This window comes from Drosophila navojoa, chromosome 3, assembly GCF_054131105.1.
Source record: "Drosophila navojoa isolate 15081-1374.11 chromosome 3, UAZ_NAV_1.0, whole genome shotgun sequence".
In the NCBI taxonomy this organism is placed as follows: domain Eukaryota; kingdom Metazoa; phylum Arthropoda; class Insecta; order Diptera; family Drosophilidae; genus Drosophila; species Drosophila navojoa.
This window is the reverse complement of record NC_142891.1, coordinates 20,970,369-20,996,205: the sequence shown is the minus strand read 5'-3', so window position 1 is coordinate 20,996,205 and position 25,837 is coordinate 20,970,369. Positions and strand designations below refer to the sequence as shown.

The 25,837-nt window shown below is 37.4% G+C and overlaps 1 protein-coding gene across 1 annotated transcript in view; it reads left to right on the top strand.

Moving 5' to 3' along the window:
* toc (toucan) overlaps positions 1 to 25,837 on the top strand; it is a 109,748-nt gene that overhangs the window by 79,312 nt on the left and 4,599 nt on the right. The window contains exons 5-7 of the mRNA XM_089257575.1: positions 962 to 1,135; positions 20,285 to 20,631; positions 21,296 to 21,505. Of these exons, the coding sequence (XP_089113701.1) occupies positions 962 to 1,135; positions 20,285 to 20,631; positions 21,296 to 21,505 (731 nt within the window). The remainder of the gene's footprint in view (positions 1 to 961; positions 1,136 to 20,284; positions 20,632 to 21,295; positions 21,506 to 25,837) is intronic.

Genomic DNA, 25,837 nt, shown 5'->3' with positions numbered 1-25,837 from the left:
CTTAATATAATTAAAAATATGTATCGCACCTTGGTACATAAATAAACTTTCAGTTAATCAACTGCATGCCTATATGTGCTTTTGTATAAATACCAGCGGCCAATCTTCAACTGCTTGGAATAAAGTTTTATCTATTCTGCTTTTGGGCTGTTCCGAACTAGCTGAAGATCCATTGCTTAACATCATGTTGCTTACTTCTTTGCAACATTTCACTGCTGTTGCTAAGACAATGCAGAACTGCTTGATTTAAGCCTCCCTCTGTTGTTGTTATCACTTGTTGCGATTGGTTTGTTTGTCAACATGCTGCAGAAACACGATTGAACTGCTTGCGCTATGCAATTCGCCCTTGCATCTGCTATCCCTTCTACCACCTGCTAACAACAGGTGTTTATTTTCTTCATTAGGCGCTGTTTTATAAAACTCTGTACTCTGGTCTACATATTGATCTGCTGTTTGATCTGCTGTTGTTTGTTAAGCCAGACTTGACAATTGACTCCTTTATATTTTCACTTATTGGTTTTTCCTCTTCAAATCCTCGGGTAAAAATCTTGTTAGTCGTAGCAAGCACTGTAGCATATGTTGTTTGCTTGTTGTTTACCAAAATTTTTTTTAGTGTATCTTTATATAATTTTAATTTGAATTTTTATACTTGAATGTTTCGCGACTATTGAAAATGGAATTTGGCCACTTTTTTAAACGATTTTTTAGATGGTATAAGCCCAAAACGGAAATCAGCAGCAAATCTAATCGTGAGTTTTATTTATTCAAAGCTGACAAATTTTGACTTCGAAAACAATCTATTATACATCGTTGTAAACATCTGTGATACACATCATTAATATTATGTTTATAAATAAAAGTAAGAAAGAATAGTATTAACATATGTTTTGTAAATATAATCCTTAACAGTTATCGCTCTAATAACATCAATCTATTCCTCTCTCTCTCTCTCTTTTTGCAGAAAAACGTCATTCGGTAGCAACAACAACAACAACAACAACAACATCGTCTACATCAAACACACCCCTCAAACTTATAACAAAAGCATCGCAACAGAAAGGCGTGAAAAATGCTACAGGAAATGCAACAAACAATAACAAAAATGGCAAAACTTTAGCCGCAGTCATTGTAGAAGGTGAGTCAAACAATAACAATAATGAAATTATATATATTTTCTATATACATATATATGTACTTGTATATTTGATAATCAAAATCGAATCGAATCGTTTCGCCGTTTGGTTCAATTGTTGCGATTTGTGAAAGCAAATCTAAAGTAATTTTTCAACGTTTGACAACAACTATAGCAACAACAACAACAACAATAGAATTTGCCGCAGTTACACAAACCTTGCAACACACCCACACACACTCACACCCACACACGCTTACAAATTGAGCTCCTGGGCTCATTTTGCGGCTGTTTCAAAAGTTTTTCATCTTGACGCAAGTTTTCTAATTAATATTAATGCCGCTAATTAGCCTTCGGTGGGGCATGCCACGTTTGCGGCGTGCCATAAATACGCCTAACATAATGTGTACCTGTGTGCTGTATGCTTAGATATATGTATATGTATATTTTTTAATTAATTTTCATTTTCATTTTGTATTTGTTGCCTTTACTGGCTGGCGACACCTGCTTGGAGTGCAAAAACGCCTTAATGTATTTTCAATGGCAAACATGCAAGCAAATTATGCACTTAATAGAGCTCTCTCTCTCTGTGTGAATGTGTTTGGCTTTGTGAGTGTGTGTGCTAAAAGCCAAATATTTGTTGCACATTCAAGCAATTGCATTAAGAGTTTTGCCAGTTTTGACTTCAAAAGCTTAGCCAAAATTTTATTAGTTAAATGCATAGGCTAAACCAAGGCCTAGCCTCTTTTTTTCTAAATTTAGTGAACTTGGTTTTCCACTATACATATATACAGTGTGTTGCAGCTCGTGAACTTGTGCTGCAAAGCTTCACAGCATTTTCATGAGTTCAACTTGAAGCTTCAGCTCTTAAAGTCTTTTGGTGGCTTTAAGGGTTTATGAATTGTGCGAAACTGAAAATATATCAAATTAGATGTGCATAGAACTGAGTTAAATGGAAATCGATTTATCAGTAATCTTACATAGAATATACAAAGAACTTAAACTCCATTGTAAACAAATTTATTGGAACACAGGAAAATCAAATATTGTAGAAATGTTTATTTGTTTATTTATTATTTATTTATTTAGTATTTATTTCATTGCAATCTAAATCTAAATTTTGTGTAATAAAAATCAAAATTTGGTTTAATAGCTAAAAAATATTTTGGACTTTACTATATAAATTTTTTTTTATTAATAGTTTATTATGTACCATATTTTACCTGCTGTGTCTACAGTAATATTTTCTTTATGATATTGTCTATAAGAATCGAAAAGATTTAACTACTAAAAAACATATTAAATTCTGAAAAAAATCATCTTGTTTGATATGCTTGCTTCTGCCCACTTACATCTATAGATGTAGTTCATTTAATTATCCTTGCAATATTTAACATGTTTACCTAATTAAATCCCACTTCCTTTTGCGCTGCTCCGGTAAGCGCTAATTTCATGCGTTCTCGTGTGCTTTGTATGGTTTATGAATGCCTTTTGGCTCTGCGAGTGCTCGGCATGTTCTGCATAATGCGCCGTAAGCGTTGCAGCGCACAGCACTTGCCAGTCCACTGCTGCTGGCACGCCTCCTGCCCACTGCCCCTTGCATCCCATAATTACCTGCACAGAAATGTCACAACTTGTTTTGTGGCGCAAACACGCTGCACGTTTAGCCGCGCGTCGCTTTGATGCTCAACGAGTTGTGCAGCGCTTGATATATAACTGTTTCTTTAGGGGGCAAGTGTGTGTGTGTGTGTGTGTGTTGGCGTGTGCCTTCAATGTGTGCGGCAAAATACATGACCACGCCTCCCACTGTCCGCCCACTAGCTGCCACAGGCTGCTTAGCACAACTTGTGCCATGTTTTGGCTTATCGAAGTTAAATTGTTTGCTTAATGTTTGACATTGGCTTTAGCGGAGGCACACAACCTTGCGTGGGACATTTAGCCAATGCAACAACCAAGAATCGACTATTGATCTTGAATTTGCTAACGAACGAAAGGCGAGCCAGAAAAAAAAAACAATTTAATAGAGAATAAATGCAAAAATGAATATTTTATTCACTTTCCTATAATAGTATTAAAAATAAAATTCTATTGATGTCACTTTAATCTAATAAAATTTTCAATAAATTAAAGGTCATTGTGCCAAAGTTTCACAGTACGTTTATCAATTTGTTCCGAAAATTTTAGAAAATTAACCAACAAAATTTTGTTTTTCATTTTCATACGAGGGAAATTGCCAAGCAATTTGTAACTTAATGACTGAGGTATAAAAAATGAATATGAATATGAATAAAAAAAAACACATGAATAACATAAATATCAAATTCGATGACGATTACGATTGCGATTTTACTTTTGGGCTGGTTACGCATGGCGAACAAAAAAAGAAAAGAAAAAGTAAAAGTGAATGAAAAATGGAAATGGAAATGCCGCACAAGGTGCGTGTTGAAGGTTTCTTTCATTAGGCGGTCATTAACTTGGGCTACTTCTTCTTTTTCTATATTTATTTATTTATTTATTTTTTTTTTGCAAACGCTGAGCTTTGTTTTTCTTGGAGGTCAGCCAGGGCGCGCTGCGGGAGGAGTTGGGGGCTACTGTGCACCAATAGAGACGTTACAAATGTTTTTTGACACAAAATTCATTCATCAATTAACCGAATGAAAGCGTGAAAAACGTTCACAAAAAATGAGGAGAGAGAGGGAGAGGGATGAGAGAAGCGACAAGAGAAGATACAAACGAAATCAATGAACTTGCGTGTGTGTTTGTATATGGGCTATAAAACATAGTGAAAACGAGATAAAGTTAACAGGCGTGTCACACACACACTCATACACACACACACTCATACGCACACTCATTTAGCCAAGCAAACTGAGTTGGCGTGTTTCGACTGTTTCATCTCTTATTTATTTTTAATTTGTAACACAATCAAATTAAGTGACAAATTAATTGAATGCTTTGAGCTTTGGGTGTGAAAGCCATAAATCAGGATTTCGAATAAACGAAGCGAACAGTGTACGAAGTGTGTTTTATAGACAGTGTCGATAACAAGGTATACTTATATAGCGACTTGGATTTATGCTTGATGGATTATATTAAAATCAGAATAAGACTTCAATGGAAAAATTTGTAATCACTTAATATTGGAAAATTGAGTTGAGTGATATATAAAGCTATTGTAGGATAAGAAATATATAATATAGAATATAATAAATATAAAACAAAAATTTAAAAAGGCACTTAGTTTAATTTGCTGTGCAGTCAATTGATAATCAGTTCGATTGTAAGCCCTTTCGTCATCGTGCCCATAAATGAGTCGCCAAAAAAATAGAAAAAACAAATGTAAAGAGACAATTAAAGCTTTACACATGAATTAAGACTCGCAATAAATGCTGATTCGAATAGATGAGTTTTACATTTTGTTTTATTTCTTTTATAACTGCGCTGTGCCACATAAGAAATACAAAAATCAGCGAAAATATATAAATGTATATATACATTTGTACATTTATATATACAAATTATATTTCACAAGCTTAATTGGCATGACAAACAAAAAAAAAAAAAAATAATAATAATAATAAATAAATATTAAAAAAAAAAGGAGAAAAAGTCGAAAAAAAACATGCAGAAGATATTTCTTGTCAATTTTTTTGCCCAAAAAAAAAATTTGACTTAGGTAAGCCCAAAAAGTGTTAAGAGTAAGAGAAAAGAGCAAAGACCAAACCCAAAAGTCGATTGCATAAATTGCTTAGCAAACCAAAGCAAAGTCTTGGAGCTCGAGCATTACGGCGGGGTTTTATTTTGTGTGATTCAATTTTGAATATTTAACAGGGCAAAGCGTGAGAACTGCCTTATAAAGCAATCATATTTTATTTCTGTTTTTGGCCAATAAGGTGGGAAATTTTTGGCCAAGTCTAAGGCAGGCCCTAAGTACGCAATCGCCGTGGCAAAAACAGCTGCCACACAGCTGGTGCCACAATTTTTATTATTATTTTTCTTCAGCCAATTGTCGGATATTATATAATTGTTATATAGTTCCTGGGTAAAAATAAAAATCATTCAATTGCCAATCACATGCGAACGAATCTATGCATAATTTTTGAACTGATATCCGGCACGCTATTTAAATACACTTTGATTTATGGGTATTATGGAAATGATAATGAGCTTGGATTTGTGCATAATTGAGATGTTGTGTATAAGAGTTATATTATATATTTATATTTAATTATGTACATGTGCATATACAATGATTTTGCCATAGAAGATATTTTTGAAAGGGAAAATCAATTTTCTCAAGAAGTGAGAATCAAATTTATAAGACGTGACAAAACGCTTTCTTTGAGATTTCAATTGAAATTCGTTTGTTAAACTTTTTTTTAAGCTTATATATTAGTTTCTCTCCCATGAAACGTTTTTCGAATCTTGGATAATTTCATCTTGATCTCCTTTTTTATTAACCTAAACCAAACAGAATTGAGCTCGTAATTCCAACTAAGAGCACTTCATATTCAACTCTAAATATTTTTCTTATTATTACTACATATCTGGTAAATTGTGTAATAACTCTTATAATATAAAATTTATTTACGATTTTTTCTTTACCAAATTTCTCATTTCGATGTCCAATTGGGGCCACTTTTATTTAAGAGAGAGGAGGTTTCCTCTAAGACTGCATAAAATTTATAATTGGAGCGTGGCTTTTGATGATAAGAAATAAAAACTGAAAACAAAAACAAAAATTCTGGGCCAGGCGCAACAATTTTTTTTTAGTCAAATTTTTTCTCTGTTGTTTAATTTTTTGCATGATCTTGAGCTCGTGCCCAGTCAACGGCCAGGCCAAAAGCTGACTACGAATTCGTATCTGTTTCGCGCTCTCTTGCTCTCTCTCTGTCTCCGTTTGCCTTGCTGGCCAAGTGTGACGCGAAAGTCGACGGCGACGACTCTGCGATATGACAAAGTCTACAATTACAGTCAACCTTTCTTTCCATATAAAAAATAATCAAGATAAGTGCAGTGAATAAACCAGCAGATACCCTGTAATTAAAGGCAAACGATCTATATGATGAGTTGAAAAAATATCTAAAAATTAAAAAGGGAAATAATTTTAGTTGTACTATAGATGAAGTCTATAGTCAATGGACTGCTCTATATGTACCTGAATAGAAGCTGAATAGGGCTGCTCAAGAAGCTCTGATTAGGCTTAATTACAGAGGCACAGAGGCATTATATAAATCTGTATATACCTAGATACATCTATGCCACACTCTGCTTTTGTACAAGTCCACCATATCCCATATTGCAAATTTGACATAAGTACAGGGTATTTAAAACCCAACAAATAGCGAAAGGGGGAAATGGCAAAAACAAAACACATTTTACCATTTTTTGTTGTTGTTAGCCAAGTGAAAATCATGATTAAAACAATATCTTTGCGTTATATCTATACCCGTACAGTTATGCTAATTAGTTATTAGCCATAAAATTCTGCACTAAAGACAATTGCGAACTTGTTTTATGGAACGGCTTTAGTTTTCAGAAGAAACAAAATGAAGATCCATATGGAGGCGGCACGACTTTTTGCTTGTTCTTAAATTGTTTAGAATTTTTAGAATGGAGGGACTGTGGAGAGAGTTTATATAGTTTTATATAAGAAATCTCGAAGTTCTTCATTTTTAAGTAAAAGAAATTATGCCAATTTAAAACTAAAATATAATAAATTTATTTTTTGTTTTAAGTCACGTTTCTATCTGAACTATTGCAGCAAACTTTCTTCTTACATCTTATTTAAAACTTTCGGTCTATTGACAGTTTAAAATGATCACATTATCAATTATATTCTTGGCTTATCTTAAAAATAATTATTATTTTAGGAATTTAGGAATTTTCTACTTAACTCGCTCTCAAGATCTTTAGACACTAGCTCAAGCTATTAAAGCTTGAATTTCTGACTTCCAGCATTTCCATTAGATATTTATAATATATGAAAACTACTCTATATGTATAGTATGCACATCTTTATGTCAATTATTCCAGAAATCCCAAGTGTAGTCTTTTAAAATCGTAAATCATTTCAAACTTCCCATAATTTACTTGATTTAACGCGAGGTTTTCGTTTCCGACTTTGGTCACATTTTCCATTTTGATTAATAACTTTAAGTACGCCCGGCACTAGGCTTAGTCTTTGTGCTGTCTTTGTCTTTGCCTTTGTCTAATAATAATTTTTTAATACTTTTTTTTTTTGCATAATTATAATTAAATCCATTTCCCCACCTACTTTTCCTCATAGCAGCACTTACAATTTTTTGCGCCTTTTTTTGCATTTCTCTTTACATAAGCTTTGAAGTTGTATTTGTTGTTGTTGTTGTTTTTTTTTTTCTTTTATGTTTGTTTTGTGTTTCTTTCGGTTATCTTTTGTTGTTGCACGTTTTGTGCTTTGCCGCCGCAGTCGCCGCTGAGTTTGGCGTCGCGCGCCTGTGGCTTGGTGGAGTTAGTCGCGCGTCGCGCTTTCAAACAAACGGACGTTGCGCGGGTCTCTCTTGTAACGGTTGTTGTGGTGATTGCTGATGCAGCGGGTGTGAGTAGTGCGTGTGTGCATGTGTGCGAGCAGGCAAGCCTATGACTGTTGCGCTGCCTTTGTGTATAACACTTTACGAACTACAGTTTGAGAAGCACTGCGTTTGGTTGACTTTAGCTAGTGCGCCTGCGTCGGCCAGTCTCTCCAGGCAGAATGGGCCTCAACGAGTTTGTCTCTCTGTTCTATGGCTCCGCACAGAGTTTGCACGTTAACAGCAACGGCAACGGCGGCAGCAACAGCAAACTGGCGTCGACGTCGACGTATTCATTGCCAACGGCCGCGGATGTGAAAGAGTTTCGTCAAATGTTAAAAAATCATAAAAATGTGCAAGCGAAAAAGTACAATTACAAGGACTATCCAAATGATATGAAATATGGCAAGAATCTGAATGCGTCGCAGATCTATGCCACACACCAGCAGCAACAGCAGCAGCAGCAGCACCAGCCGGCGGTGGCAGCAGCTGCAGCAGCAGCGGCCAAAAAGTTGCTCAACAACAATAATAGCAGCAGCCACAACAACAACAACAACAACACCAACAACAAAGCTAATGCTAAGGCGCCACCCGCCACAAGGATACCAACAAAATTGAGTGCAACATGCAGCAGCAGTGGCAGTGGCAGTGGCAGCAGCAGCAACAACATGGACATGCAACGCAGTGGCAAACAAAAATCTGCCACATCGGCGAGCTCCTTTCTGTGGAATTCGTTTCGCCTGCCACGCAGGCAGAAGGGCGCTGCGACAACAGATAAAAAGCAACAACCAGCAGCCGGTGAGTGTTGAAGGCAGAGACAGCCGGAGATATGGGGAAAAATCAATGTGAGGAGCAGGCCAAAAATATGCTCGAATACGAGATATCCTGGAAGAAGTGAATGTGTGGTGCATGAGACTGTGAAAATTGTTTGCGATGTGCAGTGGATGCTTACAGATGGAAGGGAAATCTGATTAGCCTACGACTAGCTAATACTCTTTAGTTCGAAGGGATAATGAAACGTAGATAACATAGATAAGCGTAGATAAGTTAAGAGCGATCAACAATTTGATATATAGAACGCTTCCATACTTTGCTGGAATTAAAGAAAGGTCTAAAATGGTCCATATTTGAGTCTGAACTGATTTGTTTTTCTGTCAAACATTATATATTTATATATGTATAAAGAAATTGATTTATAGATTAAGTACATATATCAATACTCCAGACCCTGAAAGTGATCATTGAAATTGTTTCATTTATTTTACATTTACAACTAAAAGTTGACTATAAATATAAAATTAACTAAACTTTGTTTTCACAATGGAATAAGCCTTCCAAATGCTTTCACTTCCACTCATATCATTCTAAAGATTGAGCGATTTCTAAGCCAGATTTATATCAAATCAGCGCTAACTGTAATACGCAAACTATTACAGATCGTATCATTATACCAAATTAGACTTTTTGTTATCGCACTGGTCATAAACAATCGGCACCTAATTGTGAATGCCCATCAAATTATCGGTCTGGCAGAGATCAGTTCCACTTGGATCCATTTCTTTCAGTTGGTTCAAGTTCATTTACTTAACCAGGCGAGAACAATGCTGAATTGTGAACGGCCATTTGGCTAACAAGCGCTCATGAGCTAAGATCAGTTAGGAGTGGCATGAGATAACCCAATAAGCAAAGCACAGGCCATGGCTAACGGCAAACCCACCTGAGCAAACTTTGAATTCTAAGTGCTTAGCGGTTGTCTAACAGTTGAGACATTAAATTTAATGTCTTATATAAGTTACACGCTCTCTCTCTCTCTCTCTCTCGTTCTGTCTCTCTTGGGTATTACGAGACAAATTTCCTGTCTTCAAACGAGCCGTCAAATTGCTGTTGACCCTAACCGAAAAAATAAAGAATTTCCACCTGAGCCGTTGGCGTAATTAGAACACGCGAGACCCCGTTCGAGACCCTCCTCAAGCAAGCCCAAAAACTGGAATTCATAATTTTCCGTCTCTACTTTGTTGTCTATTTTCGCTTTTAATGCGCTTCAAATCCAATTGTGTGTGTTTTTATTATTTATATAAACTTAATTAAGTTTTAATTTTTAAGCATGAGAATAGAATTTCTATTAAGTGATCTTTGAAAGTAAAAGAGAAAATATTGTTTTTTTTTTTTTTTAATTTAATATATAAAAATAATCAAAAAAGAAATAGTATTTCTGTCGTAATTTTCGATAAATCATAGCTTATGTTTATAGAGGTTTGTGTTTTAGACATTTAAATTTCGTTCGATAAATTATCGATAACAAACTTGTGGATATCCGCTATTGGAAAACATGTTATTAAATATTTCTTCTGAACTATATAATTATAATATTTACTTATAAGAAGGAGATATTTATATATACATATATAACTTCCATATGCCCTCCTTATAACACCCACAATAGCTCAGCATCTGTCTGAACGGCGCCAGCTAATGGACCATTATTGATTTTTACCCCAGAGATACTTACGAGAAAAAAAAAACAAAATGGAATGGCTATTGTTGCTATATGAAGAAGCAGAGCGGAATGCCTACAAGTGCGTGTAGGATTTGTTGCCAAGCTCACACATACACACACACACAGTATGCGTCATCTGCCTCACTCTAACTAACGCCTTGATGAGACAAGTGAGCGATGAGTCATCGCCACAGGAGGCGACTACCCCAACTCGAACTCTGCAGGCTACAAATAATAACAAACTGTACGAACCGTATAAGAGGAAGCAGCAGCAGAACATTAAACGAAACTTTCTCGCTCCCGCTCAGTGCACTCAGTCACTTTCTCTCTCGCTTGCGCGACAGTCAGCATAAAAATTGCATAATGTGCCTTTTCGCCTGTGCCTGTGCGTGTGCGTGTGTGTGTGTGTGCGTGTTTACTCTTTTGACACACTGACACTTATTGCTCACCACAGCTGAGCAAGCAGTGCCCGAGAGAGCGAGAGAGCGTGTGCACACAGAACATGCGCATGCTATCAATGGCTGCTCAACTGTTATACAAAGCGCACACACAGCTTGTTTACAGTGCTGCTCAAACTGTTGGCCGGGCGTTGTTTTGAGCTTCAGTTTGCAGCGAGTGGAGGGTATGTGCCAGTCGTGCATGCCTCAGCATATGTAAATGAAGTGGAATTTTGGTTTTACGGCCAGTCTTGTGTCATTACTGAAGTGCCCTTTTGTGGCGTTTTGAAGTGCGTTTTGCTTTTAAAAGAAAAAAAAAACAAAACTTGCCCAAAGGAAAAGTCGAAAGCCGCAAATTGATAAATTAATAAAGCCGAACAACAAAATCCATAATTAAATTGGTGCGCTGCGTTAATTAACGGCATATGCGGCTCTTTGGAATTAACAAACTGTGACCGCATGCTGTGGCGCCTCCAGGCAAACGGGGGCTGTCTGTCTGCCTGCCTGCCTGCTAGCCCGCCTCAAATGGAGTCAAGTGCAGGCGACGTAACGGCCAATGGCTAATGCCGCGTGGCTGTGCGGCAAAGCGCAACAAATTGTTGCACTCCTCTGCTGTTGCTGCTGCTGCGACTGTTGCTGCTGTTGCAGTAGCTTGATTGATAAACGCCTTTCAATCTTGGCCGCTAGCCAATTGTTGGCTAAAGTGTTGGTTGTTCAATAGTCGTTGCTGTTGTTGGCCTGCATATGGTATGTTTATGCAGACGTCGACAGACAGACGGTACGGGGCGTATGCGCAATTTGCAATTGGCTTTGTGCATGGCCAAGGCGCAAGATAAGCAAATTGCTTTTAAATGTTGATGGCACATTTTTCACTTTGGCTTGTTATTAAACTTGTTGTTGTTGTTGTGCCAATTGCATTGAACTTGTTTATTTATCGTTTTTACACGCGGCAAATAGCCGCAAATGGCAGTTTGTTCTGCCTTCCCCTGCCCGCTGGGTCCATTGTGCAAGTCACTTCTGACACGTTTGCCAGCCCATAATTAAGGTCGTGTGCCTGTTAAACTGGGCAACGAAAATGTAAATAAAAAGTAAAGAGTCTTGCCTCTGCGTGTGGCATATGCGAGAGTTATGCTAATCGATTTTAAATAGCGCTACAATTTGTTTTTAACTGCGACAAACGAAACTTTGTAAAGAAAAAAAAAATATGATTAGCTTGTCATATTTCACATGAATATAAATGATTCGCAATAATATGAAATGCAAGCAGGAATATACAGTAATACATGAAGCAACATATGTAAGTAATAAGCGAGGGTAGTCTTGAAACTTATATTAAGAGAGATTTGTTCTGAAACGTATATTTATTTTCTTCATTTTCTTTGTACTAATTCTTAAAAAATTTTAAGCAAGTCTATTATATTTAATATACAAGAGAATCTCGATAATTCGAAATGGCTAAGCGATCAGTTTTTTATTTCGATTTACACAAATTAATTAATTATCGAGAATTATTGGAGGAATTTCTTTCAAGGTGATATAATTTTACTTCGATTTATCGCGATTTTTGAATATCGAGTGTTTCATTGTTTCATTGTATGCACAATCATAAAACAAGTGAAGCTTTTCACTTATAATTCTCACCTGATTCAAGCTAAATAAGAGTTTAGGTTTTTCTTCTTTTGTTATTTTATTTCATATATTATTTTTCATTTGTCTTTCACTTTATTTGGTATTTTTTTCCTATTTGCCTTATTTTATTGCCTTATTTAGTTGCCGTGCGAATAAATTAGTTCATTTCCCGACTTTATTTTCCCCACATTCACTCTGTGGGTGCTTTTTTACGATTTGCCTTTTTTACTAGATTTTGCAAAGTTTTGTTGGGTTTTTGGTTTTGCTTCGCTGCGTTGCCAACGGCTTCTTTTTATAGTTTTCCCTTCTCTGCTATGCATATACATACCTATGTAGTATGTATATGTATATATATTTTGGCTAACACTGTAGGCCAACTTTCTGCCATTGATTAACGCACGTTGGGTCTTTGTATTTGTCTTTGGCTTTGCCTTTTATATTTTGTGTGTGTTTTTTATCGCAGTCGCAATTAACACTTGTTGACAAGTTCAGTGGGCCAAGCCTCTATATGTATTGTTGTTGTTGTTGTTGATGTTGTTGCTTCTTGAGTGTTGCGTGGCAGAGGCAATTTCAACTTAACACTTGACGCCCACGCATAGACCCACAATTGGGGTCACAACAGCTGCGTCTTGGGGCTGCTTCTGATTTGAGGCGATTAAATTTTGATTTATGTCGGACTCATTAATTAGACGCGCGTCTATTGCTTGATTTTTGGCAAGACTAATTTCCCCATAGGGCAATGCTAGCACAGTGGTGCAAGAGTGAAATTTAATTGAAAAAAGATAATAGTAATTTTTTAATTAGTAGTAATTAATAAATAATAGTGATAAATAATAAATATGTTAACAAAAAATAAAAGTAAGCTATACATTTTTTTTTTTATTTTTTAAGTATACGAAATTTGATTTATAATGAAAGTTAATAATATTTGTTTAAGCCCAAAAATGTCTTTTACAAATATTTAAGTGTTTGTTTATATAATAAATATTATTTTCTATATTTAAATGTTTATTTATATAATATATTTTATATTTAAACTGTAATATATTCTCCACTCAATCGAACGTATTTACTCTTAATATTTAGATTGCAAAATCAAATGCTCGTGTTTATTTATTGTTATTGAGTAAAAATATGCTATAAATCTTTTCCTAATACAAATATTTCATCAGCTTGCAAAACAGCTTCCGATTCGACCCAGTTTTCGATGTCACATCAAATATAGCCAACCCCTTAACCACTGTGCCTTCCGCATGGTGTCAAATACAATTAATTAAGTTTTGCATTCCCAACCGCCGTCAGCGCTGTTTAAGCTATTAAGTGACCCAGCAAACGACCCGTATAAACGACTGGACGAACGAACCAACGAACGAACGAATGCCGCTTGTCAACTGCAATTGTGACGGGGCTTTCGCCCGCCCACTCTTCCACTCTCCCTCCCACTTCCACTCTCTGCGGCTGGCTCGTCATCGTCGTTCTGCTGACGTCACGCGCTCGGCTAATTAGGCGCATACTTGTTGTGCATGCCCAGCACGAATGCTGCCGAAGACGAGGAGAGGCATACATTAACGAAAATATGAAAACTCAACGATCGCATATTCAACACACACAGCAACAAAACACACCACACTTAGCGGCGGCGACGCACTGTGGTGAGTTCGAGTGCCGCAATTAGCGAACGGCGAACTGTCCAAGCGAACTGTTCAATGCGTGCGCCTCTTTATTTTCGTATTGAAATTCATTAACAGTTTATGTTTAGAACATTGCTGTTGTTGTGGTTGTTGTTGTAGATGTCGTTGCTGTTGTTGTAGATCAGCGCATTTGTCGGCTACGTTTTGGCGCTCAATTCAGCTCAGTTGTCGCTGGCTCTTCGAGTGACCAACAACAAAAGCGTCGCGAAATGCGCGACAACAAAAAATGTGTGCAAAAAATCAAAGAAACAAAAACAAATACAGTTGCAAACGCGCCGTTAAAGTGCATACATTGTAATTCGTTATCGTTATCGCTATCGCTATGCTAAATATCGAATTTAAAGTATTAGAAAATGTGTGAGAGTAGTGAAAGAGCAACAGCAAATTACGTTAACTGTGATTACGAAAATGTCGAGGACGAAGGCATTGGCGGTGAGTTGAGGATGATAAAGCACATCGATAACTTATCGATAACGCCAAGGCGCTGACGTTTTTGGCATCACCATTTGCAGCCGTTCATGTAGATCATCGGCTAAGCAAATATTGTGCAAAATAAATAAAAACTCGCAGGCATTAACAACACAAACATTATGAGATCTGACCTAGAGCTCTGGCCACAGAATAAACAAATGACGAGCTAGTATATATAGAAAGATATATACATATATGTATATATATGTGTGTGTGCGTGTGTGTTTATGGCAACATCATATTTGCATTAGCATACTCTATAAATCAGCTGAGGCTTTATGGTTTCTCATATGCACTAGATCAGAATAAGTGTTGGTAAATATTTTAATATAAAGAAACTTAGAGAAGTTTGACTTGTCTCTCTCATTTTGAAACTGCTCCTAATTTAGTTTTCCGTTCAACTAAAATCGTTTCTAGAGCATAACTAATTTTCCACAATGAAAATGAGTTAACTGTAGCCCCATTGCATATTTTCTTTTCCGTTTCTCGATTTAGCATTATTCATCAGATTTCATATACAAAATGTCGCCTCTTTTTTTGTGGGCTGCCAACCGCAAAAAATACAATAAATACAGTAAATACTGTATATTATTATATGCCTCCTATATATATATATGTATTTATATATGCTTCACATATAATGAAATTATGAACAGTTTGCCTGTGACACACGTTCCGAGCCCTCATGTAATGATTAATTGGTAAATATTATATTTACGTTTGGCTTTGAGTTCGTTTCGACTTGTTTATTGTGCCAAATAAAGTGAAATACTATGAGGCACAAGCGACACGCGTTCCCAACTTATCTAAAAATAAGTATTAGAATTTGTGCCAAAAAGAAAAGATAAGTAAAAGCAAAACTGCGTTGCTTCGTTTGCTTTCAATTTGATTTGGAATCGCCGACCTTGAAATACGCCACGTCCAGTGTCGTACAAATCTATTTCAATGTGTAATACAGCCGAGTAAAGAGCGAACAGTTTTCCAAAGTGCAATGCTTCTCTCTGCTGTCAGTTGCCAGATGTCTTTGTCTTTCATCGATAGCTCAAAACTTTGCCTTCAATCATTTGTCTCGCTTGGCCTAACTCTTCATCTTTCTTAGCCTGATTGACATTCAGCAGACATTCGCATTCATTCGATATCCTTTCATCGCATTTCTTTCGCTCTTTCTTCGGCTTGTTCTTCTGTCTGACAGCTTCTTCCGCTCTGCGGTCACTTTTATTAGTTTCTTTCTGCCCAGCTTTACGCATTGTTTACAATTGCTAAATTGTTTATAAAACTCGCTTCGATTTCTATTTTTACATAAAATACATTTTTATTTTATTTACCACGCAAATTACAGTTTGAATAGCAATTTTCTGCAGAAAACTTCTTTTGTATTCTTTTTTTCTTCGTTTTTGCCCTGATTAATTACTCTGTAAATGTTCAATTCTTGGTAAACTTTCATGTTGAACGATTAATGGCTAAGGAAATAAAAAATATACTTTGACTTGTAAACAGGAAAATGAGCTGCATGAAAATGTCAGTGTTACTTAACTGCTATATTCTATTTGGATTTATAAGAGAGCTATAAAACAAGTTTAGTGTTGCATATGCTGAGGCAGAGGGACATAAAACAGTGTTGCGCAGTTTTAATGCAGTTAAGTGCGAAGTAGACTTATAAAGTGGTAACACTTATTTTATAATCTTACTTACTTACACTTACACTTTTAACTGAAAATCCACTAAATGCACATACAGTGTTGAGAAGCACTATAAAGTGTAAACTTTATATAGCTCTCTGTAGTAAAAAGATTGCTGCTTGCTGCTTTTCTTTTGCCCGTGGTCTATCAGGCATAAGGCTGTCTGCTATAGCTGGCCAATGTGACAGCTGTCGGCTACTTGTTTAGCTGCAATGTGGCAACGCCAAAGATCAAATATTGAAATGCAGATATCGCCAGAGTAAAAACAACTTTTCAGTTAATCAAATTTCAGATTTTCATAGATTATGATGTCAGCTTTGTTTTAAGTCAACATGTACAATTAAGATTTCCCAATTGATGATAATATATGTAGATATATATACTCTAGTGTATATAGTATATATGTATAGGTATATATGCTTTATATTATTACACATTTTGCGCATTTTCTTTTCTTTTTTTTCTTAAGCAATTTGTATTAATTCCACTTGACGCCCACAGTAAATGCCACCACGACTCTTCAATGGGGCGATTGTCCACACTAACTTGTGCGCTCTCTCTCTCTCTGTCTCTCCCTCTTTGTCTTTCGCTCACTCTTTCACTCTGTCATTTGCACTAAGCACTTGGCAGTTAAATTGCAATTAAAACAGTAAAACGCAGCTAAATAAACGGCGGGGAGCAATAAACCTAGGCTCCCCTTAAAGGCTAGCTGTCAGACCTCCATACCTCTTGCTCTCTTCCCCTCACGCTCCCCAGCCATCTCTTGTCTCTTTCATTTGCTGGAGACTAAACAGAAATCTCATGTTAAATTTTCAAGTGATTTTTTTTATGATTTTCGAAACGCAGCTAATTGAAATGCCAGTTGCAGTTGGCAGTCGCAAGTTTTCTAGTTTTTCAAATTTTCATTTAAAGCTTTTCGTTTGTGCTTTTTTTATAGTTTTAATTAAAGGCATTTTTTGCAATGACTTGCTCGTTGTTTTTGTTTGTTTGTGTGTGTGTTGCACTTTTGTGGGTCGCCATGGGCCAAGACAGGTTGCATTTTCCAAATGTGGCTAAAACAACAAATGCGAATTCGAATGCCTATGTGAGTGCGTATGTGAATACTTCATGAAGTTCACTCACTTGGGTGACAGCTACAGCTACTGCTGCTGCTGCTGCCTAATGCCAAATAAGATATTTCGGAATTTCAATTATTTTACTCTCTGTATGTGTGTGCGTGTGTGCATTGGTCAGTCTCCGCTTGACAGCGCCTGTCAAATAGCCAAACACCGGCCTACTGTGCCGCACAGTGTGCATGGACAGCAGGCGTTGACACATGTTGATTTCTAGCCGACAGAGTGAAATCTAAAACCGAAAACCGAAAACCAAAAATCTGAAAACTGAAAATCAAAAAACCCAAGAGACCCTCATTATGAGCTTGGCTGACCAAACGTATAGAGGGAATATAATAAAGAATAATAAGAGAAGAGTCTATGGAATTCATATGACTAGAATAAGAGATTAAAGTGTAATGGCGTATTTTGGAACATCTCTGTTAAATATCTATACAAGATCAAGTAAATGGGAGATCTGAATATATATAAGACATTTTTTAGCCCAATCAACTGCTAGAGAGTCTGATAGACTGATTTGGGTTAATGCTATCGGGTTTATATAGTTTATATGAATATGGTCGTGCTGATCATCTCTACTTTTGATACGTTAAATACAGAGATCGAATAGATTTCAGGATATCATTACTTAGGCAGCAATACCCGTTCGAGGTCTGCTTTCCTATTAAAATTAATACTTCGTTATTAGGAACAGGAATTTATTTATGGAACTTCAATCCTTTCAAGCCACTAAACTCTGCTTGGACTAATTTGTGTCACAACAGATAGAGAATCAGAAAATATTTTTAGGGAAAGTCCACACGCACAAGCGCTGCGCACTAAAAATTCTGAATGAAACAGGCGACTGGGTTTTTCCTGGCCGCCATAAAAGTTGAGTCCAGTGGGAAAAAGATGGGAAAAAAAGATGGAAATGGAAATGAAAGGAACTTGCTTGGCACATTCGAGCGAATAACTACTGAGGTGGTCGGTTAGCGGGCCATAAAACACAATCGCAGCATGCAATGGCCGCCCATTGCGATCCTGTCAGCGGCCACCGGCTGGCGACCAGCGCAGATCCGTGAGAACGCGAAATGCGGGAAAATTCTTGCAAGCACAGTCAATCAGTCAGTGTCATGGCTAAAATATATATGTATATACATATATGTACTTGTTGTATTTGCGGCCTTCGGCAATCGAATGCCGTGTAACTAATGCCATTTAATTGCCTAATTGCCATTCCAGAATTTTGGAATACCATCGTCGTGTGCCAGAGCCAAGCGCACAATTCTCAAGGCGTGTGTCATTGAATTTGCGATGCGCGACTTGCAACTTGCCGCATTTCAATTTGCAGCTTGCAACAGAGGCGACTTTCACATCAGGTGTGTCATCGGGACAAGGTTTGCCATCTATGGCTAATGGTCATTAGGGTATTTGCCTAGGAATTGGGGAAATCTGACTGTTAAGCTAAGGGAATTCCTAATGAGTAGCAAATGAGAAAAACTACCTTTTCACTTTTTACTTGATTTTCTTTGAGCAAAAACAGATTATGATTATTATAATTATTGTATATGCTTTTTAGTGGTATATCTCTACAATGACAATTGAAAGTAAAAAAAAAGCATTGTCATTTTATTTTTATTATCAATGTCTATTTCTGTATGTTATTTCCATATATATCAATGCTATTATTTCAATATGCAAAAGGTAATCCATTCTATAAACAGTCAATACTAAGACTTTTCAATTTTTGCAGTTTTAATCATAATTTGACAAACTTTGCCTTTCATTAAGGCTCAAAGCTGTTTATACATAACTCTATATAGCATACAGCTCTTAAGCTCCACACCTCTCAGACCCAACCAACTGTCTGTCAACAGTTTTACCCATTTAACCAGCTCGGTTCTCTGTGGTGTGGCTTGTGTCTGGGCTTAAGTTGTTGTCCAGTTCGTTTAATTGGCCAACTGTCATCGCCTCATCGACAGCCAATTTGAGTAATTGGCTTAATGCTCGGCGCTGGTATTTTCCTGCACTCACCTGGCGCAGGTAATTTAGAGTCAGGTTTTGCCGGGGCCATGCGGAAAAGGGGCGGGGGCACTAATGCGAGCTTCAACTTAAGGAGCTTACAATAAACAATTTTCTATAATTGATAAATTCATCAAAATTGTGTTCGCTCTGCAGAAACGTTTCAACAATCACAAACATAAATTTTTATAAATTAAGAAATTATTTTCATAAATCAATTGATAAAATGCGAGCAATTTGGCGAGTGCAGAGGAAATTGATTTACGAGGAAGAAATGCCCGAGACCCGGCTCATGTACAGGTTGTGCTGTTTGTTGATTGGTTGGGGCCTGTACAGGTTGTACTGGTTGGCGTTGACAATTTTGTACGACAGTTAGCCATAAATTGATGCGGTAACACGACCGAAGGCCACTTTTATGGCGCGTGCGCTGTAAGGAAATCGTGTAAGTTATGTCTTAGCAGAAGAGGAAGACAGGCGAGGGGTGGGGTGGGGTGGGGTGAGGGAGTCGAGAGTAATGACTGCAGAGGCGATGCAGTGAGGATCGTCGTAAGTTAATGGAACGCCTCTTGAGGTAGCTCAACTCTGATGTCTCTTGGCAGGTTATGACAGTCGTGACTATCTCACTCTAACCCATCTCTCTCTATCTCTCTCTCTTTCTCTGTCTGTCTCTGATCTCATCTGAAGTTTTGTATTATTGATGAGGCTTTTGCTGTCTCCAGAGGCCTCTAACCCCATTAGTGGGCGTGGCCACGCTCGCACCTATAATAATCGGCGTAATTGATGAAGACATAGTTTTTGTTGTGCTTTCGCTTTCTTCGTGGCATCGTGTGCTGTTTGTCATTGAGATTGATGCCCGCCTCTCTCTGATCCCAGACAATTGCTTGTGGTTTGCTGTGAGCCGCAGCCATTACTCATCTGCCTCAAATGAACGAGCTACCTTAGCTGAACTGACTCATCATTAGCTCATCGTTATTATGATTGCTGGCGTCGCAACAGACTTTCTCTCAGCTCTTATTTAATCCATATTTTGATATACGCCACAAACTAACTCAATTCTCACTCGCTCTGTCTCTTTCTTTCATTGCAGAATCGCTACGCTCCGGCGTGGATCAAACGGAACTGCAGGAGCTCAATGGACTTGGCCTACTCTTGTCCTCCAGCCAAACGCCGCGTGACTCCAAGCGAGCCTCCCTCAGCAATGAGCTGGTCTGCATTTGCGGCACGGTCAACAGCAGCTGCAGCTGCGCCGTCGAAAAAGCGCCCAAGGTGAAGCGTTGCGGCAGTCACACCCCCGAGCCAACAAAACCAACTGAGCCAAATGGCTCCGCATTAGAGCAGCAGCAGCAGCAGGAAGTGCAATCACAAAAAGCTGAAGCACTCGAAGATGGAGCGATTTGCAATAAAGCAGCAACCACAAATTCCAGTACAAATGAGGTGAGTATTGGAATATATATGAGAATAAGCATATATATCATATAATAATATGGAATACTTAAGATTTATTCTAGTATACCACTTATACTCTATATATTATATATGTTATTCCATTATAATAATTATGCTCTATATGCAGTATTGCATAAATGATAGGCTAGTTAATTAGTAGTTAAGTTACATCACATAACCCTAAAGTATAGCTGAATAGGCTAAAAAAGATTCCTAGGAAAATCTTAGCATTAAGTATATAGATTCTAGATTTCTATTCATGTCCGTCTGTCTGCTTGCCCGCAAACCAAAAAACTAGAGAAAAAGCTTTATTCGCCGTATCTCGACTAGAGAACTCTGCTTGCCTTGATCTCATCTACAAACAGATGAAAAACTTGGAAATTATTTAATTAAAATTTAATATCTATAAAAAAATGTATTTGTACAGTAATTATCTACAACATCTGGAGTTTAATAGGGATTTTTTTAAAGAATTTTCCTTAAAATTTATATAGTATATAAAACAGTCAAAGTGTTTTTAGACATTATTTCGTATCTAAAGTATAGAACTGTTTTACAGAAATGTATCACAGAATAGTCGATACTTTTATCATAAATTATAAAGTCTTTAATATTAACAAGTATTATTTCGTTTTTCTCCCTCTTCCATTAGAGTCTCAACGACTCCCATAGCACAACCACAATGCAGCCCAGCACGGCCAACATTGTTGCCAACTATCCCGGGCTGAAGCGGTATATGGATGATGGTTATTTGAACTACGAGCGTTTGTCCAAGTACTTCGAGGCGAATAGCGAGTGGCAGAAGGAGAAGGATTGCCAGACGCTGGGCCTCTCCATTGTTATTCAATTCATGTCCAAGCAGGTGAGTCTAAGCAGAGTTTTACAAAAGTTCCAAACTCAATGGAATACAATGCGGCAGACGAGCGAGAGAGGGGTAATCTGAAGTACAAGATGGACAGAGTGAGAGTGGGAATGCGAGATTTAATGAAACTGGCGCCAGGGATTGCCCGGCCGAGCCGAGAGATTTCCGTGAGTCTGGCAGAGTCTGTCAAAAACTTTGTTCAGTTTTATGCACGACTGATTCCCTTTGTCCGGCACAAGCCAAAGGTCTCACCTGCTCTAATAAAGGCCCGAAATCTCTGCTATGGAAATTCGCCTTAATCTGCGCTTAAATTTGAGCTAATTTTGTTTAATTGTTGCACCGTTCGCTAAGACCCTCAATCCCTTGCAACCGGATCCGGCACTGAGCCGGGGCCACTTTTCTGTTTGCACTAATTAAAATTTGCCAAGCGCAAAGTTTCAGCCTGTTTTGAGCATATGTGATACCCCTGCTCTATATATAGAGGGAAAAATACCCTTACAACTGCTTCGCATTCTTTTGTCTCATTTACTTATTTTGTGAAAGGGTGTGAGCTCTACCCGGCCATTCAATTAATTGTTATCATTTTCAATGCGTCGCACTATTTCTGTGAAATTTCTTGGCCACGTGTGAGTTTTAACAGTTTCAACTGTTTCGTAGCCCTTTGCTCTATATAAAACTCTGCAGAGGTGTTGTAGTTCATCAATTGTCAATTGTCTTTTAATTCGTTCGGGCTTAACTCTCTCTCTCGCTCTCTGACTACCTGGTGGTCTTCCTTCCAATTGAAGCCTTTCAGCTATAGATAAGTAATATGTATAGCTTAATAATCTCTAAATTGTTAGCAATATATAGTTTCTTATTCTCGGTGACCAGATTTGATTAGAAGATATTTTCCTCTCCTTATCTTCCAGATATATATATATATATATATATCTATATATATATATATATATATATATATATAAATATATATATATATATATATATATATATATATATTTGTATATCTTGCTTGCATTTCAATCTAAAGCCTAGACTTAGACTCGCTCTAGGTCCCATATTGCTTGAAGTTGGCCCAGCTCGAGAGCTCTTGGCTGAACTTGTTGCATATTCAACTACCTGTGTTTGCTTGCTTTGGTTAGCTATTAAATATCAATAACAAGATCATAAAAATACGCGACAAACATTATTTTAGCATTTGCATATATCGCGCGCTCTGTCGTACGGCTCTCCCCTTTATAAATCGGTTTATGATGTTGTTTGTCTGCTGACTTCCCAACCGCAAAAATGCATCTTGCAGCAGGTAGCAGCGCATATCAGGTGAGATCGCTGCAAATGAGCAAAAGAGGAAAAAAACACATTTCGCTAGCTAAGAGTTTGCTCTAAGACTTTTCCTGCTTATATCTGAGGTACAATTGCGTAAATCCTTGTACAGGACATGCCGGAGCGGCAACGAAACGATGCTCATATGACATTTTCTATGGATAAACAATTTGTACAGCTTACGATAAGTCAGTAAAGTAAAAGAGGATATAGAAAAACAAATCTATTTGCGGGGAATTCACAGCATTTTTGCATTCACAGATTTCCCTTGTGTTAGATAATAGTTTCTAAGCACGGAAGATATTGTATAGACTAGCATGAATAATGAATGTGGAAAGGAACAAAGAAGTAAAATCAAGTGAAAGAACCTATAGAATCGTAGTTATATAATAGAAGTGTGAAGGAACAAAGAACTAGAAGCAGGTTAAGAAATAATAGGGAAGAAGCAGAATCTAGTGAAGCATTTAATATTTCTAGAAGCTTATTTGAATATGGTATTTGTTTATATTTTCCTAAAGAACTTCAACTCTGTTTAAAAATTGAAATATCTCAAAATCCCTAAATGAATCGCTAATATTTTGTATTTTCCCCCTGAGCCGGTGGAAATTTTTCACAACACGAGGCGGAAAGAAACCCCTTAAAATCCCATTGACTACACAACTTTCGTATGGTGGCGGATGAGAAATGTTGCCGCAATATTTGGCTAACTTGTTGCATGCGGTCGTTGTACAAACATTGAACACGAGACGCAATTTTCGGCGGAATTCCTCGATTGCCCAACTCGAGAAATAGATGTTTTCCCACTAAAAGCCTTAACGGCTGCTGTTGCAACATAAATATTTATTTAAATATTATGATCCACTCAGATTTCGCATAGTAGTGTGAAAACCGGGAAAATGCCCGCACAAGGACGTTCGTTTATATCTGAGCGATACGTTGAGAGAAGCGTGTTTTATTGAGGACAAATATGAAGGACACGACACGACTCTCATCGGTCAATGTCACAGCTGAGAAGTGCTCTAGAAATTTCCGATTCGAGCTCCGTTATTTAGACTCTTTGCAGTCTGTCAAAGGATTAAGTGCAGTCAGCGAAATATGTGACGACGTGTCCTGCACTGAAGTGAGTCACATTTTAATTGCAGTTACTCAGGTAGTGCAGAGACGACGACGACGAGGAAGACGAACACGAAGACAGAGTCATGAACTAGTCGCAGACACGTAACGACATCCAAATTATTAATCATGTCGCCAGACAACGGGCGTGCATGCAGAGAGATTTATATCAATGTCGGACTCTTTTTAATTTGCAAATCAACTAGTCTCGATTATTAACTGACGGGAGACAGGCAAATTAATGATGAAAGAAAAGAGAGAGAAAGGATGAGATTGAGGAGCTTAAGAAGTCCCTCTCTTTTAGCTTGAAAGTTGTCGCTTTCGCTGTGTTTCAGATTGTTTCAGATATTTCCATAATAAATGATCGCTCTTACCCCCCCTTTTTGAGATTTTGAGGATTCCCCTCTCTCTTTTTGTTAGACAGATTGACAAGTCCCTCTCCCTGTACAAGGAGATTTTCTCTGTTTTTGCTAAATATATAAGCAAGAAAAAAGGCTGTACTAGATTAGTAATATACATAGAGTAATATACATATATTCTAGACTATATATAAATATCAGACTTACCAGGCTTACCTTTTATTTCTACTTATGACTATACTTCATACATGGTATATAACATATATATACCTATTGGTCTCAGAATTCATGCTTGGCAAAATGCCTCGGCGCTAGTCAGCGCTTCTGAGTCATATTCTAATAGTATCTACATGGTGATTTAACTGTCAATTAAATAATTCAAGCTATAGGCAAAGTCTCTTGTGTTTCATGGCACTTACCTCATGTTTGAGTGAGCTTCAAAACATGCGAAACAACGGAACTAGATACAAATGCACCCTGACAACTTTATCAATATACAATCCCAATCCGATCTGCAATTGAATAGATTAAATTGATTGCTATGGAATATGTCTTATTTAAAATTTGTTGGTCTCTTTCATATGATATGATATACACAAGTTAGATTATTCTCTACATCGTACTTTTCTAATCCATCCTTTCTAAAACCACTTGAGCCACATCAAATTGACTCTTCAAAGAACAAAAACTTCTCTTGACTTTTCATTAGATTCATATTTAAACGTGACAATTGCAATTTGAACTAGAGCTAATCAAATTTAGGTGTCAAGTACTTGAAGGACGCTATGATGCTACACCTATGTGTCATGTGTAGGGCCAGCAGAGGCGCTCAGACTTCGACACGCGTCCACCCAAAGCGTAGCAATGAGGAAAGAGGTGCGCAAATTGAAGAGCATTCAGACAACCCTCAAGGGACGCCCCAAATTGAAAGAGGATTGTCGAAGATTGTGGCCCAGGCTCGTCTGTGACTAATTTCTTGGTCGTCGTACATTTGATATAAGACCAAACCACATGAGGTAGCTCTAAGCCAGAGTGGCTCGAGGCGTTGACCAAGCAGCCAAAAACGCCCATCGGTCCACCGAGGGTTACACCCAAAAATTTGCACATTTTTGGTGCTTTTTTCAGTGCTCTTCCGTCTCATGTATAAAAATTGCAAATCCTTTTCGTTAGTATTCGCCAGTTTCTAAATCCGCTGTAAATATTTGTCTCACTGTTTGCTTGACCTGTCCGCGAGCAAAGATCCGCTCGCACAGCCTGAGCTACCTGCTCGCTATAAAAGCGGAGCTAGAGTTCTTCCTTTCGTCAGTCTACTTCAAGTATTCGTCGTGTACAACACGAGCGTGTGTGTCCTCTAAACGTATTTTACAAAAATGTTTGACAATTTTGTGTTTCCCAACGAAAATTTATCCGCCGAAACGATGGACTTTGATTTGATCAGTTGGACAGGCAGTGTGAATAATTTCATGGATAATATAGCGACTGCCACGCAATATGAACAGCAGCAGGTAAAAGAGAGCTATTCGATTACAGTTTCCATACT